This window comes from Dreissena polymorpha, chromosome 10 (genome assembly GCF_020536995.1).
Source record: "Dreissena polymorpha isolate Duluth1 chromosome 10, UMN_Dpol_1.0, whole genome shotgun sequence".
In the NCBI taxonomy this organism is placed as follows: Eukaryota; Metazoa; Mollusca; class Bivalvia; order Myida; family Dreissenidae; genus Dreissena; species Dreissena polymorpha.
Window position 1 is genome coordinate 67,040,981 of NC_068364.1, and position 18,177 is coordinate 67,059,157.

The following is an 18,177-nucleotide window of genomic DNA, read 5'->3' on the forward strand; positions in this document are numbered from 1 at the left end:
AATTAAGGAAGTCTGTTTCAAGCTAAAATCAAGTCCCTGATTAGTGTCCAAACTCTTATGCAAAGTTGGGTTTAAAAAAAAGAGTTGTCAATTGGACTTTCACATGCACTCTTCTGCAGGAGGATTCATTAATCAACCACATGGCAGCCAAGATCGTGGAGAACGTTGCCGCGACGACCGGTCAGGTCACCCAGAAACTGGTAACCACGGAGATGGCCCAGGCACTGTGGTACATCTTCAAGCATTCCACGATTGATGCCCTGCGAATCACATCACTGTCCGTAAGTACATATTGGTGTATGCCCTGCGAATCACATCACTGTCAGTAAGTACATATTGGTGTATCAAAATGATGTATCTTGCTGTGACTTTGAGTCATATTTTTAATTAGGATTTTAATATTTCTTTTGATTATTATTTTGCCTGACCAGGGCGGTTAGTGGACAACGACAACGAGCAAGGCATGGTATTGTAATGCGCATGGGGGGGGGGGGGTTAGAGGATAAGGGTTAGGGGTCGGGTTTGGGTTAGGGTTAGCCTTAACCCATACCTTAACCCTAACCCGACCCCTCACCCTAACCTAACCATAACCCAGGGTTATCTCCCCTATACCATGCCTCGCTCATTGTAATTGTCCTCTTCCTGACCAGGGCCCATATGCACCAACCCATTCTTTGACTATAGATGAAGTTATGACTTAGAACCAAGGTAAAGACATTTAGAGTTTGATACATACAGGCTACAAATAATCCTTTTGTCATAAATAAATTGTAGTTAATGAAAATGTGTGTAGTTGCAGATGTACATTTTCATGTCATATGGAACTTTATTAAACCTTTCCCACTTAGAAGCAAAGTGAAAATGGCTATGTGCAAACAGCATAAAACCAGAACAGCCTGGGACTAAGTCGCAGTCTGTTCAGGTTTTATGCTGTTTGCTTCTCATCAGTATCTTAGGGTTGGAAATGAAGTATTTTAAACTTGAATCTATTAAGAAAGATTCAATTAGAAAATTAAATTAAACTTTTTTAGGGACTACAAATTTGTAAAAATATGTATCTAAGTGGTTAAGAATGTTTATTCTTATTATAATTTTACCTTAGTCTAAAAATTAGTTATTGATAGCAGACCCTTACCAAAGGGAAAAATAATTAGAAGTGTGATCATTTAAAGGATGAGTCACATGAAATGCCTATTACTCCTAGGTGAAAGGTCAAGAACTTTTGTTCCGGGTTTGTAACTGTCTAATGCATTGGCGTATTTTACTATTACTTTAGATTCTTATTCCTCATGACCAGTTGATATATAGAGTAATACTGTTACTCATGCTCATATGTCAACCCTTTACCACTTAGATACGTTTTTTGACGCATTTGTAGTCCCTGAGAAAGTTACGTTTCATAAAATATCTTTTTTTACTAAATTCAAGTTTTATAGGCTTAATTTCCAACCCTTGGTTACTGATGAGCAGCAGCATAAAACCTGAACAGACTGCGAGTTACTCACTGACTGTTCTGGTTTTATGCTGGTTGCAAAAGCCATTTTCACTTGGCTTCTTATGGGGGAAAGGGTTTAAAGGTCAAGCAATGTTGACTTTCATAGATTATATCTTCTTTTATGGCAAACATAAGATTCATAAATCCATTATTCACACATTTCAATCTGAAACATTTTAAGTAATGTGAATATGTTATTAGGGGAACTTTGTATAAATACTAAAAAAAAAATTCCATGCTTTACAGGAATTCACGAAACATTACCCTGCAGTGTTCAAGTCCGTGATCAAAATTGGAGATAGTTGTTCTATGAACTTGTATTTGTGTAGGCTTTACAGAGGATTACTAAACATGTTTCAGTCCTTGATTGACAAACACTGCAGGCATGTCAAATCTGTTCTAGAATGACTAAGAAGTCATGTCAACTGCAGACAGAAGAATCTTTTCTATGCACTACTTTAGTTCAACTAGGTCAAAAAAGCATGGTATAGTTCTAGATAGTAAGGCCATGAAATCTTTTTATGCACCCAGTAGGGTGGCATATATCAGTTGAATTGTCTGTAAGTCTGTCTGTCTGTCAGTCTGTGCGTCTGTCCGAAAACTTTAACTTTGGCCATAACTTTTGCAATATAGAAGATAGCAACTTGATATTTGGCATGCATGTGTATCGCAAGGAGCTGCACATTTTGAGTGGTGAAAGGTTAAGGTCATCCTTCAAGGTCAAAGGTCAAAAAAAAAAATCAAAGCTGCTCAGTAGGTGGCATTGTGTTTCAGACAAACACATCACTTGTTTATATTAAATTATGTTCCAGGTTTTGCAGAGGACCACACAAAATAACCTTGCAAAATTCAAAAACAGAGACTGTTGTTGTTTTCCAGGTTTAACAGAGCATCACAGTTTATATTAGTATTCAAAATGATCCGTGTTTTACTATAAACTTCAGCCGAGCCATAGGAAAACAGGGTTTACTTCATGTGTGTAAAGTGTTGTTCCAGATTAGCCTGTGAAGTCTGCACAGGCTCATCAGGGACAACACTTTTCACTTTAACAGAATTTTCTGTTTAAAAGAAATCTCTTCCAAACAAAAATCCATTCTACGACAAATGTGTCATCCTAGGCGTATCTGGCATGACACTCAACTCACATAAATTAAGCCCAATTTTCCCAAAATGAGGCTTATATAAACATCTTCTTTATAACAAATCTCAAATTAACACATTACAAATCGCCTGATTGGTGCACAAATGTGCCATGTGCCTTCTAATTTCAATGTCACATGGTACCTTTTTGTACCAAGGGGGCAAAATATACTTTACCTACATGCTTTAAACCCTGTTTTCCCAGAGCGAGGATCACTGTATTTTGCAGGCGTTACAGAGGATCACCAAACACAACCCTGCAGTGTTCCAGTCAGTGATTGACACTGTGGGCCTGTCTACCCTGCTGTCTGCCCTATCGTTTGGCATTACACGCATTCAGCAGTCCATAGTGACCATGTTCGCCACCCTTATCTTCTCTGGAACGTCTGTCTCAAGGCTGACTGCTGACAAGGTAACGGCTTTTTGACAGGGGCCAGTATCTTGAAATCTCCTGGTGGATATCTTAAGTTTTAGGTATGGGAAAATTAAAGATAAAACTTAGATAAATAACAAATGTTTTGTGCTTAGTTAAGCAAACTTAATATGATTGTTAGTTAAACCCATCTCATGTTAAAAGACCCTAAAAAGATAAATAACAAATGTTTTGTGCTTAGTTAAGCAAACTTAATATGATTGTTAGTTAAAACTATCTCATGTTAAAAGACCCTAAAATTTAATAATCAGAGACTTGAAGAAATTTTGCTAGTTTTTCTCTTATGGGTTTTGTGAAAACCGACACATAGTGAGTCCAATAATATCTGGAAAAAAATAATCCATGATATAAATGAATGTACTTGGGGTATTGGTGTAATAAGTTTCTTTATTAAGGTAAAGAGAATACTTGTTGTGGAAGTAGTAAAAGCAAGTTTGTCGAGTAATGCCTGAAACAAGAGTCTTGCCGAGCGTTTAGTGTATTAAGGCCTACAAAATAAAATTCTTCTTTGTTTGGAATTGAAATATGGTTAACATAATCAGCAGCAAAAAATACCAAAATGACTTCACAGATGTCAAAAAATGATGGCATTTAACTGTAAATGTTGTATTGCACATTGTGGAAAAACATAACTTATCCGAGAGGCTATTGTCATCAGTGCAAAAAATATTGAACATGTCAACCACTGTATGAATGTTATCCTTTTTACATGTTCTATGTTAAGTTTGCCAGTTTTTACATATTGGTTACACTCTACTTTTTTGCATAGGTTAAACACTACTTTCATGTAGGTTATACACCCCTCCATGCACATGGCCTACACAGTACTTCTTAGACTTAGACATGAAGGTATAACCCTACTTTGTACTCATTCACATAGGTTACACACTACATTGTATGTATGCTCATAGGTTACAGACAACTTTGTATGCATACTTATAGGTTACACACCACTATTGTACACATAGGTTGCACGTCCATTGCAGGACTTTCTTCAGAAGATTCTCCGGTTGCTGGAAAGCCCGTCAACAGTGATCCGAGGGAAGGCCTTCCTTGTGATACATGAGCTGGCCAGGAACAACCACGATATCCTTCTTACCAGCTGTCAACTCAGGTAATAAAAGTCTCGTGCGGATAAAATTGGGCTTAATGGTACCCAAAAATGACACCTTTTTATATAACATCAATACAACTTGCTATAATGCTTTTGATATTATGGATGCTATATATGAACACTCTCAACACCCTCACATCACCTGACTTCATTTTGACCTTGACCCTTTGACTCGGACAAATGCAAAAGATTCAAATTCTTGGTAACCCCAAATGATGCACTTCGTCTTGCATACATACCCCTTGCTATAAAGCTTTGAATATTGTTTGGATATTGTCTATGAATTCTCTCAGCATACCCAAATCAATTGTTTGCATATTGACCTTGATAAATTGACCTACTTTTGGACTAAGACTTATTCAAATGGGTCAACAAATCAGTACTGACAGGGCGTCCACTTGGGGGCATATTTGTTCATTGCGCGCAGCATCCTGTTTTGTGAATTTTTTTTTGCGGAGCTTGTTACCATGGTAATAAAGGTGTATTTTTAGGCTGGTGATGTACCTGGAGAGGGACAGTCGACGCCAGACCCCTCGGGACACGAAATCTGAACCTGGAGAAATAGAATACTTGAATCAGTGTCTAGACCTCCTTATAGCGTACATCAGGTTAGTTAAGTTTGAACTTATTTATTTTAGCTTGATTGCATTGAAAGCTGTAGGCTCATTGAAATGCGCTTGTGTCCCTTTTCTTGGTAGAGCCATTATGGGGTGTTTATGGGGGAAATCTAAAGAACGTTCCCACAGTGGGGTCGCTTGGCCACCACCATATCTTCTACGCAACTCAACCTTTACATCAGGTTAGAGTTGACTCTTGTACTAAGGGTTTAATCAACCACAATCTCACACACATATTGCAGTTGTGATGCATTGTATTTGATTTTCATCAAAGGAAGACTGTCATTTTGTCTCAATTTGTGGAGTCGCTTTGTAAAAGGATGGGAATTTGCAAACTTGTAATCATGGGTAAATTTGTTGCTAAGTAATTTCAGAGAAGTCGAAATAAGAAATAGCTCATCTGCTTAGGGCCTCCTTGCATTAAAGTGACTGACCAGTCAGCCAAAAAACGCTGATTAGACAGAAGGTAAAGGTCTGTTAATGTTTTTGGGCTAAATGGGAGATCACTTTAATGCTAGTAGACAAAGTAAAAGTGGATAACTGGACATCTATCAGTCTCTCTGTCCATGAGGCTGCCTTTCCTTATTTACAAATGTGCCTGAAGAAGTTCAACACATTTTTACTTGCAATATTCAAACTTGTTGGGATTGTTCCTTATGAAATGAAGTTGTGCATGTGATGTTTTTATCATACTGTGTTGAAAATTGACAAAAGTTATGCCGTTTTTATCAATTTATAATTTCCGAACCATTATTTTTGTTACAATAAACTTCATTGTAAAAAATATACATATTTGTAACTACTTTGTCCCGATGTGTCATTTTTGGTATGTTACATTGTACATTGGCCCTATTCTAAGCTGTATAAATCCTGACTTTGGTGTAAAAACTGGCCACATCCATGGGGTCAAATACAGGCTTATACATCAAAATAGCTCAATAACTCTTGACCTTACAAGCCTCAAAGCCCAAAGGTTATTGGGTATAATATTAATATTATAATATATAAAATGTAAAAAATATAATATAATTTATGTGTGATATGTAAAATATTTGGTATGTATTATTGTGGTTCTCAGCATTTTGCATTGTAACAATTTGCTATGTATTACAACTCACAGCGTCTGGGAGGGTATTCCTAACTGCTGTGACAATTTCTAGTATTTTAAAGCACATTTTTAGCTCATCTATTTTTTGAAAAAAAATTATGAGCTATTGTCATCACCTTGGCGTCGGCGTCGGCGTTGGCGTTGGCGTTGGCGTTGGCGTTGGCGTCGGCGTCCGGTTAAGTTTTGCGTTTAGGTCCACTTTTCTCAGAAAGTATCAATGCTATTGCATTCAAACTTGGTACACTTACTTACTATCATGAGGGGACTAGGCAGGCAAAGTTAGATAACTCTGGCGTGCATTTTGACAGAATTATGTGCCCTTTTTATACTTAAAAAATGGAAAATTTTGGTTAAGTTTTGCGTTTAGTTCCACTTTTCTCAGTAAGTATCAATGCTATTGCATTCAAACTTGGTACACTTACTTACTATCATGAGGGGACTGGGCAGGCAAAGTTAGATAACTCTGGCATGCATTTTGACAGAATTATGTGCCCTTTTTATACTTAGAAAATTGACAATTTTGGTTAAGTTTTGTGTTTAGGTCCATTTTATTCCTTAAGCATCAAAGCTATTGCTTTCATACTTGCAACACTTACTAACTATCATAAGGGGACTGTGCAGGCAAAGTAATGTAACTCTGACTGGCATTTTGACAGAATTATGTGCCCTTTTTATACTTAGAAAATCGAAAATATGATTAAGTTTTGTGTTTAGGTCCACTTTATTCCTACAGTATCAAAGCTATTGCTTTCATACTTGCAAGATTTATGAACTATCATAAGGGGACGGTGCAGGCAAAGTTATGTAACTCTGACTGGCATTTGGACGGAATTATGGGCCCTTTATACTTAGAAAATTGAAAATTTGGTTAAGATTTATGTTTTGGTCACTTTACCCCTAAAGTATCATAGATACTGCTTTCATACTTGGAACACTCACAAACTATCATAAGGGTACAGTAAAAGGACAAGTTGCATAACTCTGGTTGTCATTGTTACGGAATTATGGCCCTTTTTTGACTTAGTAACTTTTAATATATGGTTAAATTTTGTGTTTTGATCCACTCGAAGTATCAAGGCTATTGCTTTCAAACTTCAAATACTTACATGCTATCATGAGGTTACTGTACCTGGCAACTTGAATTTTACTTTGACCTTTGAATGACCTTGACTCTCAAGGTCAAATTATTAAATTTTGCTAAAATTGCCATAACTTCTTTATTTATGATTAGATTTGATTGATACTTTGATGAAACTACTCTTACCTGACATACCACTATAGACTTCACCCAAACCATCCCCCGTGCCCTCCCCCCCCCCCTCCCCCCCTCCCCCCCCCCATTTTTTTTTAATTTTTTTTTTTTTTTTTTTTTTTTAAGATCATCTCACAAATGACCACCACACCCTCACACTATACCCCCACCCCACCCCCCCCCACCCCACCCCACCCCCCAAATTTTTTTTTTTGATTTTTTTTTTTTTTTTTTTTTTTTTTTTAAGATCATCTCACAAATTATCACCACACCCTCACACTATACCCCCCCCCCCCCCCCGATTTTTTTTTTCTTTTTTTTTTTTTTTTTTTTCGCTTTTTTGGAAGATAATGTAATAAATGTCCACAACCCCACACTATACACCCCTCTTCACTCCACTCCTCCCTCCTTTGTGATTGAAAATGAGAGTCCCTTCACCTTTAAAAAGAAAATAGATGAGCGGTCTGCACCCGCAAGGCGGTGCTCTTGTTGCATTTGCATCTCATAATAAAATGATAATATGTCACACACAGATATTAAGGTTTCTTATTGTTATCTTTCAGACAAGAAACTTGACAATACAATATAGTGAAAACTCAGAAAATATTTGATTTTTGAAATTTACAACAATGGTAATACGGTTAAAAAAAGACTTTGGCATAGTTTATTGTAATCTTATTAACCTTTTACCACTCAGAAACACACTTTGAGGAATTTGAAGTCCTTTAGAAAATCAAATTAAACTTAAGTCATTTCTGAATATATTCAAGTTTGAAAGACTTCGTTTCCAGCCCTAAGATACTGATGAGAAGCAAACAGCATAAAACCTGAACAGACTGCGAGTTACTCGCAGGCTGTTCTGGTTTTATGCTGATTGCACATTTTTTCTGAGTGGAAAAGGGTTTAACAATTTTTGTAAAATTTAAAATGCTAACAGCGATGTGGTGCCTCAAATAATGACTGAGATACTGAGTGCCCTGGAGGCCGTGTCCGGCAGGAAGCATCCCAACAATGTGCAGGCTAAACAGCTCAAGTCTGCGCTCCCTCTTGTCCACATATTCCTGCACCTCGTGACCAGCCAGGTAACAATTAGAATAACATAGATACTTCTATTCAAGCCCCTGTTCACCCACATATGCAACCATATTCACAACCCTCTATGCACCCCCTTTGAAAACCCCTGTTGAAATCCCTGTGCAACCATTAATTTCTGAGCAACACCCTGTGCAACCATCAGATCTCAGAGCAATGCCCTGTGCAACCATCAAATTCCTGTGCAACTCCCTGTGCAACCATCAAATCTCTAAGCAGTGTGCTGTGAAACCATCAAAACTCTGTGCAACACCCTGTGCAACAATCAAATCTCTGAGCAACACCCTGTGCAACCATCAAATCTCTGAGCAACACCCCGTGCAACCATCAAATCTCTGAGCCACACCCTGTGCATCCATCAAATCTCTGAGCAACACCCTGTGCAACCATCAAATCTCTGAGCAACACCCCATGCAACCATCAAATTTCTGAGCAATATCCTGTGCAACCATCAAATCTCTGAGCAACACCCTGTGCAACCATCAAATCTCAATGCAACACCCTGTGCAACCATCAAACCTCTGTGCAACACCCTGTGCAACCATCAAAGCTCTGTGCAACACCCTGTGCAACCATCAAATCTCTGAGTAGCACCTTGTGCAACCATCAAATCTCTGACAGACATCTTGTGCAACCATCAAATCTCTGAGCAACGCCCTGTGCAACCATCAAGTCTTTGTGCAACACCCTGTGAAACCATCAAATATCTGAGCAAAACCTTGTGCAACCATCAAATCTCTGAGCAACACCATGTGCAACCATCAAGTCTTTGTGCAACACCCTGTACAACCATCAAATCTCTGAGCAACACCCATTGCAACCATCAAATCTCAGAGCAACACCCTGTGCAACCATCAAGTCTTTGTGCAACACCCTGTGCAACCATCAAGTCTTTGTGCAACACCCTGTGCAACCATCAAGTCTTTGTGCAACACCCTGTGCAACCATCAAATCTCTGAGCAACACCCTTTGCAACCATCAAATCTCTGAGCAACACCCCGTGCAACCATCAAATCTCTGAGCAACACCCTGTGCAACCATCAAATCTCTAAGCAACACCCTGTGCAACCACCAAGTCTTTGTGCAACCCCCTGTGTGACCATCAAGTCTTTGTTCAACACCCTGTGCAACCATCAAGTCTTTATGCAACACCCTGTGCAACCATCAAGTCTTTGTGCAACACCCTGTGCAACCATCAAGTCTTTGTGCAACACCCTGTGCAGCCATCAAATCTCTAAGCAACACCCTTTGCAACCATCAAATCTCTGAGCAATGCCCTGTGCAACCATCAAGTATTTGTGCAACACCCTGTGCAACCATCAAATCTCTGAGCAACACCCTTTGCAACCATCAAATCTCTGAGCAACACCCCGTGCAACCATCAAATCTCTGAGCAACACCCTGTGCAACCATCAAATCTCTGAGCAACACCCCCTGCAACCATCAAATCTCTGAGCCACACCTTGTGCAACCATCAAATCTCTGAGCAACACCTTGTGCAACCATCAAATCTCTGAGCAACGCCCTGTGCAACCATCAAGTCTTTGTGCAACATCCTGTACAACCATCAAATGTCTGAGCAACACCCTTTGCAACCATAAAATCTCAGAGCAACACCCTGTGCAACCATCAAGTCTTCGTGCAACACCCTGTGCAACCATCAAGTCTTTGTGCAACACCCTGTGCAACCATCAAATCTCTGAGCAACACCCTTTGCAACCATCAAATCTTTGAGCAACACCCTGTGCAACCATCAAGTCTTTGTGAAACACCCTGTGCAACCATCAAGTCTTTGTGCAACACCCTTTGCAACCATCAAATCTCTGAGCAACACCCCGTGCAACCATCAAATCTCTGAGGAACACCCTGTGCAACCATCAAATCTCTGAGCAACACCCCGTGCAACCATCAAATCTCTGAGCAACACCCTGTGCAACCATCAAATCTTTGTGCAACACCCTGTAGTATGATAAATCCAACAAAAACACATATATTTTCTTTACTTTTTTATCAACGTTTCGGCTTACGCCTTCATCAGGATAATACAAATAATAACAGAAAGCGGATGTTACGTCATTGACTTAATGTACATTAAAATGCGGGAAAATGTAATCTCTGAGCAACACCCATTGCAACCATCAAATCTCAGAGCAACACCCTGTGCAACCATCAAGTCTTTGTGCAACACCCTGTGCAACCATCAAGTCTTTGTGCAACACCCTGTGCAACCATCAAGTCTTTGTGCAACACCCTGTGCAACCATCAAATCTCTGAGCAACACCCTTTGCAACCATCAATTCTCTGAGCAACACCCTGTGCAACCATCAAATCTCTGAGCAACACCCTGTGCAACCATCAAATCTCTAAGCAACACCCTGTGCAACCACCAAGTCTTTGTGCAACACCCTGTGCAACCATCAAGTCTTTGTGCAACCCCCTGTGTGACCGTCAAGTCTTTGTTCAACACCCTGTGCAACCATCAAGTCTTTGTGCAACACCCTGTGCAACCATCAAGTCTTTGTGCAACACCCTGTGCAACCATCAAGTCTTTGTGCAACATCCTGTGCATCCATCAAATCTCTAAGCAACACCCTGTGCAACCATCAAGTCTTTGTGCAACACCCTGTTCAACCATCAAATCTCTGTGCAATGCCCTGTGCAACTATATACGATTGTTTTTCAACACAATACACACTATTATTGATAACCTAAAAATCTGTAATTGACAATTATCCACCTTTCTGTTTTGATAATTTTTACTACCTTACCATTTTTGGTATGTATTCAGGTTCACAATTGAAATGAAAACATTGAATTCAGAAATAAGTTAGTTACATTGCGTTATCCTAGTTGTAGAATGAAATCACTTATGTTAATACAAATATAAAAGAAGAATACTTTAACTGCATTGGAAGGGTAGATCTCTTATAACTGCATGCGGTCAGTTACTGATGGCAAATAATGTATTGCCAAACAATTAAAAGCAGCGCAAAAGCATTACACACATAAAAAAGGCATTATAAAAGGAATAAAACTTTGGTCTCCACCGTGTTATGCTCAATGCAAAGCAGCAAAATTTGGTTTTGCCTTTTGTAGGTGTTCCGTCCAAAGATTGTAAATGAAAGCTTTGTCAGAAGCCTTGGGGCTCTTCTTGGTCATGTGAAAAGTATAGAGAATGGGGACACCAACATCGAGGCTACGAGTGGTAAGTAATACACTCGCACTTGGCTTTGGCTTCTTGTTCAACAAAGAAATGTCCATAATCTTACAAGTAATCTTTACCTCTTGTAACAAATGTAAAATAAATCTGATATATTTATTGAGAAAAGTGGTGAAGTAAGAAGTTAAAGTGAAGATAAATAAAAGCTAAATGTTTGCTTTTCATAACATTTCACCAAACTCTTTGTTTGAATTGCATTGTCCACCTATGCATGCTAATGCATATTTTCTTTTTTGTTCTTTGAATTTTATCTAGAGAAACTAACAGGTAATTATTTATCAATTTGTATGACTCTTGACCAACATTTTAGTGCGATGTTTGTTTCTTCTGTATAAAGGACCTGTAAACGGCACTTTCTCAATGGAGAAAAAATTACGGAATCGTTGATTGCGGTCAGAATTTTTTTTGTCAATTTGTTTCCAAAATATCGTGTTATTTCAAGTGAACACGCACAAGTGTTATTTCTTGTGTGGAACAACAGGCAACTTGTTTTATTTATTCAGATTACATAAAAATAATCGTGTTTGACAAATCATGCAATGGCCAATTTATTTATCATAGATTTTGGTAGCAAAGATTTATTTTTTAACTTAAAAGGGATGCATGATGTCTGTAAAAAACATAATTTACAATAATATGAAATATACAAAATAAAATAAAAGAATAAATCTGCCTCATGCTTGCCTACCTTTCTCAAATTGTCAAAATAAGCACTGAAACTGAACATTTCAACACAAAGGCATGTGAAAGAATATTGAAATGGGTTTGTGCGATATGGTACCAGCCATTGAATGTGCCCATTATTCTTAATTGGAAGACTTAAAAACACTAATTTTTGCTTTTTTAGGCTTTTTTGCACAAATTTTTCCCTAATTGGGACAGTACAGGTACTTTCCCCAATAGGGCAAAGAAAATTGCTATCATATATTTCCAATTATGATGAGCTGATCAAAGTGTTTGTCCATTTATTGCAACTATCAGGGTCAGGGATTTTTGACCAGCTATGATTTAATTATATGTTATCAGATATTGTATTTATGTACCTGTACTTGTGTGTTTGTTATTTAACTGTGATTTTTTATACATGCAAATCTGATCTAATAAAACAAAATTTCATTGTAAGCTTGACAGTTGCACGAAGTTGGTAATAGCTGAAGTTAATAGATTGTTGACTAATATTAAACTGTATTTTTCTGCTAATTTATCTGTTATTTGTTGATCAGTGACTTTAAAGCTCTGATTTATAATTTTTATGCTCCAAAAAAGCCTTCAAGGGAACTTTTCAAAGATTTTGGCAGATATTGAAGTTTGTAATTAAATGCTTTATATTGATAAATGTAAACATTGGATCTAAAAAGCTCCATTAAAAAAAACACGAATAAAATTAAAGAAAGAAAAAACAACAACCCATAACTGGGCTTAAACAACTGACCCCTGGATTAAAAGTCTAATGCTTAGACCACATGACCATCCGTGCTCTTACCATGAGTGATGTATTTTATACTTTATATAAGCAATCCGCGTAGCGTCACAAAATATAATGACGACAACAGAAGTCTCAAAATTATTCAATTGTTTTGCGTTGCAATTCTTTATAATTTTCAGGTTTTTAAATCGTCAAAAGATGCATATAATGGATATTTTAGATCATGGTACATTGTGAATGTTAAGTGTTACTGTTTCCTCACAAATATCATATTAAACTACAAATAAAAATTTGCGAATCTGAAACAATTAAAAATTTTGTCAATTGACCAAAACGTGAAAAGATCCCTTTAAGTCATTCTGCCTGTGTAAGCAAATGTCTCTAAAAGAAGAAAAACAATAACCACACAGTTATGTGGTCTATGATAATTAACTTAAAACCATGAAAGTGATAAAGAGTCTCTGTTTTTTGTTGACTTTCAATGTTTCTTAAATGCACTTTGGTTATATACACAAAAAATTCTGTGTTTTATGAAATTTACTGTTGGGCTACACACCCATAGGCTAGGCCAACATGTGTCATATTGTGGCATAAACTTTTAAACCTACTTCCATCACTAGTTTCCTCTTTGCCAGAACATGTACAGTGAAATCTCTTTAATCCTTTACCACTTAGATACATATTTTGATGCATATTTAGTCCCTCAGAAAATTTAATTTAATTAAAGACCTTTCTTGCTATATTTTAATTTTAAAGGTTTCATTTCCAACCCTTAGATACTGATGAGCAGCAAACAGCATAAAACCTGAACAGACTGCGAGTTACTCACAGGCTGTTCTGGTTTTATGCTCTTATCACATAGCCATTTTCACTTTGCTTCTGAGTGGGATGTTAAACAATACATCCCTATGACAAAAGTTCAGGTTGGAAGGGATCCAGTTTAGAGTGGTTCCTCTGTAGTAAGGAAACTGTGTCCAACCCTTGTACTCTTTTCGTTCTATGCTGGCCCTTGATCCTGCACGCATTCCCTTCTTTTCAACATTGCTGCAAGATAGAACACAATAGAAACTTTGCTTGTTTTCTGAAGATTATTATTTAGTTATGCTACAGACTTCATCAGCAGGTCATATTTTGCACTGTATCGAGTTGTAATGTAACGCTCTATTGTGACAGTTTGCTAGCAAAACGTATCCTTTTAGTCAGTCTTTTTTGCATAATTTGCTTTTAGATAATAGTACATCTTTATGATATTCATTTGATATTTGTCAAGTATTTAGTGTGTTTTGGTGGGATGTCTGTAATGTGTTTGTTTCTTAATGACATTTTATATAATGAAATCAAATTTATCATGGTAACATTATATTATTAACAAATGGATTGCTTGCAAGTTTTATTCTTACACCTGCCAGTATTAATGTATAGGTTTCGTAATGAATATCTGTACATGTACTGGTTTAAGGCCTACAAAATTTTATTTAACCCTTTACCACTTAGAAAGTATTTTTACGCATTTGTAGTCCCTCAGAAAGTTAAATTTAATTAAATACCTTTGTTACTAAATTTAAGTTTTAAAGGCTTCATTTCCAACCCTTAGTTACTGATGGGCAGCAAACAGCATAAAACTGAACAGACTTTGAGTTACTCGCAGGCTGTTCTGGTTTCATGCTGGTTGCGAAAGCCATTTTCACTTTGCTTCTTATGAGGGAAAGGGTTAAACATTGATATTCTCTTAATCTGAAAGTTATGGCTACTGTTTTTAATGTTAATATTGAAATTAATTTCATGTACCAGTAAAGGCTGACTGTATTCAACGTTGACATTTAAGAAGCTGGTTATGAGATTAATTCTCTTTACAATTACAGTTTTTAATCTTAATATTGACATTCTGTACATGTAGTGGTATATGCTTGCTGTACTCAGTGTTAAGATTATAAAGAATTGTGGGTTCAGATAAATTTTATTTACAATTTTCTATTCATTTACATTTTTATCCAAAAAACAAAAAAATAAAGTATATACTAAGGAATAAAATTACATTTTCCACTTTTATAACAGTTTTTGTTTTGAAGAAAGTTGAAACTTATCTCAATCCAGTTTGTGCGATAAGTGTGGTCCTTGATAAGTCTATGCAGACTGCATTAAACCCCCTTTTCGCAGAGCGAGGCTCAAATGTATGTGACTGGGTTAAATAGTTGCTGAATCATTGCAGGGCTGATTACTGTGGGAGAGTTCGTGAACACGGTGATGTCAGTGGTGGAGGGCATATCCCAGCATCCCACGCTGCTCATGGAGCACGGCGCGGTTGTCATGGCGACTGTGCTGCCCACCCTCGCAGAGCTCGTCGTCAGCCAGAACGGTAACCATAGCAACCAGATCCAAATTTTAATTTATGAAATAGCATAACATGGCTGACGGCGATTTTGTAATATTTTTGACTTGATTATTCTTAAAAATGTATGTTCAGATCTCTAAATAAAAAAACCCTTATGTTTTTAGTTTTTCAAAAATGTAATCTTAGTATTTTTTTACAATTCTGCACTTTGGTGCTTGTCATTTAAGTACATTGGCTTTTCACATTTAGGAAAACTTTGCCAGGATTACCAGTCAGAGTTTTCAATAAAATGGTTTCAATGGGACGGTATGAGGTTGTTCATTAACAAAGTCTTTGAAAAAGTTAAAAATCCTTGTTTTTAGACTGAGATATGGCCGTAGGGCTGCAGGCTTAAAAGAAGGTAGATGTTGCGTAAAATAGAAAAACAGTTTGCGCTTAATAACTTGATTTTAGAAGAGAAATCGAACTGAAATGTGTGTGCGTTGGTAGCTTAAACAAAGGCCTAGCTTGGGATTGCATTTGGGGCCAATTAGATGAGGGTAAAGGTCACTTAAACTAAAAATATTGAAAAAGCAAAAATATTATTTCTGGTCCATAATTTAAGTTTGCATTGACCAATCTTAATGGAAGTTGGGATATTAAAAGCTTGCATGGAGACCTGGCATAAGATTCTATTTTGTTACTGTTCTTTAAAATAGGAAATTGGTTTCTGGGGAATCACAAATATTTGGATGGAGGTATTGATTTGAAATAATTTGTGTAGTTTGCATATATGCAGTGAAATCATGGGATTTCATTTGGGTCTAATTGGGTCAAGGTCACTTTTACTTAAACTAGGAAATCTGATTTTTGTGTAATAGCTTGACTGTTTATAGAGTTATTGTGCTGGATTTTGTTTGTGTAGGTAGCTTACATGTATACCTATCATGTGATTCAGTTTGGGGCCAGAAGGGTCAAGATTAAGGTCACTGTTTCTAAAAAAAAAAATGTGCTCAATAGCAGGAGCTTTTATGCAATTGTGCATGCAGCCCTAGCTTGGGATTGCACAATTATTTTAATTAAATTAATAACTAAAATGTTGAACACTTATTTCATGGTGTTGCCATTTTTAACCAGGTTTTCCGAAGGAAAAAACTGGTAATTAGAATGGCAAATGTCTGCAGGCGGGCGGGCTGGTGGGCGGGCGGGTGGAACAAGCTTGTCCGAGCCATAACTTTGTTGTTCATTGTGAGATTTAAAAATCATTTGGCACATTTGTTCACCATCATTAGACAGTGTGTTGCGCGAAAGAATTACGTCAATATCTCTAAGGTCAAGGTCACACTTTGAGTCAAAAATGGCCATAAATGAGCTTGTCCGGGCCATAACTATGTCATTCATTGTGAGATTTTATAATCATTCGGCACATTTGTTCACCATCATTGGACAGTGTGTTGCATGAAAGAATTATGTCAATATCTTCAAGGTCAAGGTGGCCACGACTAAAAATAGATTTATTTTGAAACAAGGGGGTAAGTTTGAACAATCAGTTCAGTTTGAGTTGTCTCCCTTTATCAGACTTTTTTTTGAAATTGAAAACCTGGTTTTGTGACAATTTTGTCCCTTGCTTTTGTTTACATTAACGCAAAACTATTGTTGGCTTTTTATTAAATTTTATTTAAGTCTTTTTAATTACCAAACACTTGGAGGAAAAAAACAACAACAAAAAACTAAAAACAAACAACAAAAACAACATAACAGACATGATAACTGAAGATTCTAATGAAGATTCTAGAGTTTTAAAGAAATTTTGAAAGCAAAACCAAAGACTGTAATGTTGAATAGAAATTTGGAGAACAAAACTGAAAACTCTATAGCGCAAAAGTTATGTTGAGAGAAATGTGTGTGATTTTTAGGGGACACCAGGGTACTGTCTTTGAGCCTGTTCTCAGAGATGGCAACAGTGTTCCTGACCCAGGAGTCGGTGACGACTGTAGCCAAGGTGGACACCAAGAAACTGCATTCCATCATCGCCGAGAAGCTTTTCCCACAGTAAGGAAACATAAGCTTTGCTCTGGGAAAACTGGGCATAAAGCATGTCCCAGATTAGCCTGTGCAGTCCGCTCAGGCTAATTAGGGACAATACTTTTTGCCTTAACTTCATTTTCATAGAGAAGATACTTTCTTAAAATCTAAAATACCATACAAGTGGAAATCGTCATCCCTGATAAGCCTGTGTAGACTGCCCAGCTTATCTGGGAGAACACTGTAGGCACATGCATTGAGCCCAAAGTTCCAAGAGTGAGGCTTATATTTTTAAAGTTTCATTTGAAGCACATTTTGAAGTGTCAGCAAAAAGGGCACAACAAGGAAAGAACATTTTGAAATTCAGCGAAAAGACAATACATTTAATAATAATAAAAAAAAAGAGGCGCCATAAAGAAATGATACTTCAAGGGAAAAAACATTAGTTAAGATAACATGTTTTTGAATTTTCTGCATAGTTTTCTTGTTACAATGTTTTCTTATTGTAATGAAACTTCATACAATAATTTAATGTATCTAGTGTGAGCATTGAATTGCCTATGATGAGGTTGGAGTTGAGGTCAAGTTCATGTTGAGGAATTATTGAAAAATAATTTGTTTTTATTAATTTGACAATCAATTTGGCTATTATACAAAATATATACATGCCTAATATCCTTTTTAGTGTTACATGTGGCATGCATGTAGTAATGGTCACCATTTTAAAAACTAGATAATTGGACTTTGCTCAGGAACCAAAAAATTAATTGAGCTATTATCATGCAAAAACATGCATAGTTGCGTTCCACGAAAACTTTTTGTATGCCTCCGGTAGAGTGGCATATAGCAGTTGAACTGTCCGTCTGTCAGTCTGTGCCTCCGTCCGAAAACTTTAACATTGGCCAAAACTTTTGCACTACTGAAGATATCAACTTGATATTTGG

The 18,177-nt window shown here is 37.1% G+C and overlaps 1 protein-coding gene across 4 annotated transcripts in view; it reads left to right on the forward strand.

The window, feature by feature from the left end:
* The window catches only part of LOC127848915 (serine/threonine-protein kinase ULK4-like), a 74,946-nt gene that overhangs the window by 39,072 nt on the left and 17,697 nt on the right, over positions 1–18,177 (forward strand). For all 4 annotated transcript variants that reach the window (XM_052381604.1, XM_052381608.1, XM_052381605.1 and 1 more), the window contains 8 exons: positions 120–281; positions 2,865–3,047; positions 4,055–4,182; positions 4,674–4,790; positions 8,097–8,241; positions 11,348–11,456; positions 15,107–15,253; positions 17,125–17,260. In XM_052381604.1, coding sequence (XP_052237564.1) covers positions 120–281; positions 2,865–3,047; positions 4,055–4,182; positions 4,674–4,790; positions 8,097–8,241; positions 11,348–11,456; positions 15,107–15,253; positions 17,125–17,260 — 1,127 coding nt within the window. The remainder of the gene's footprint in view (positions 1–119; positions 282–2,864; positions 3,048–4,054; positions 4,183–4,673; positions 4,791–8,096; positions 8,242–11,347; positions 11,457–15,106; positions 15,254–17,124; positions 17,261–18,177) is intronic.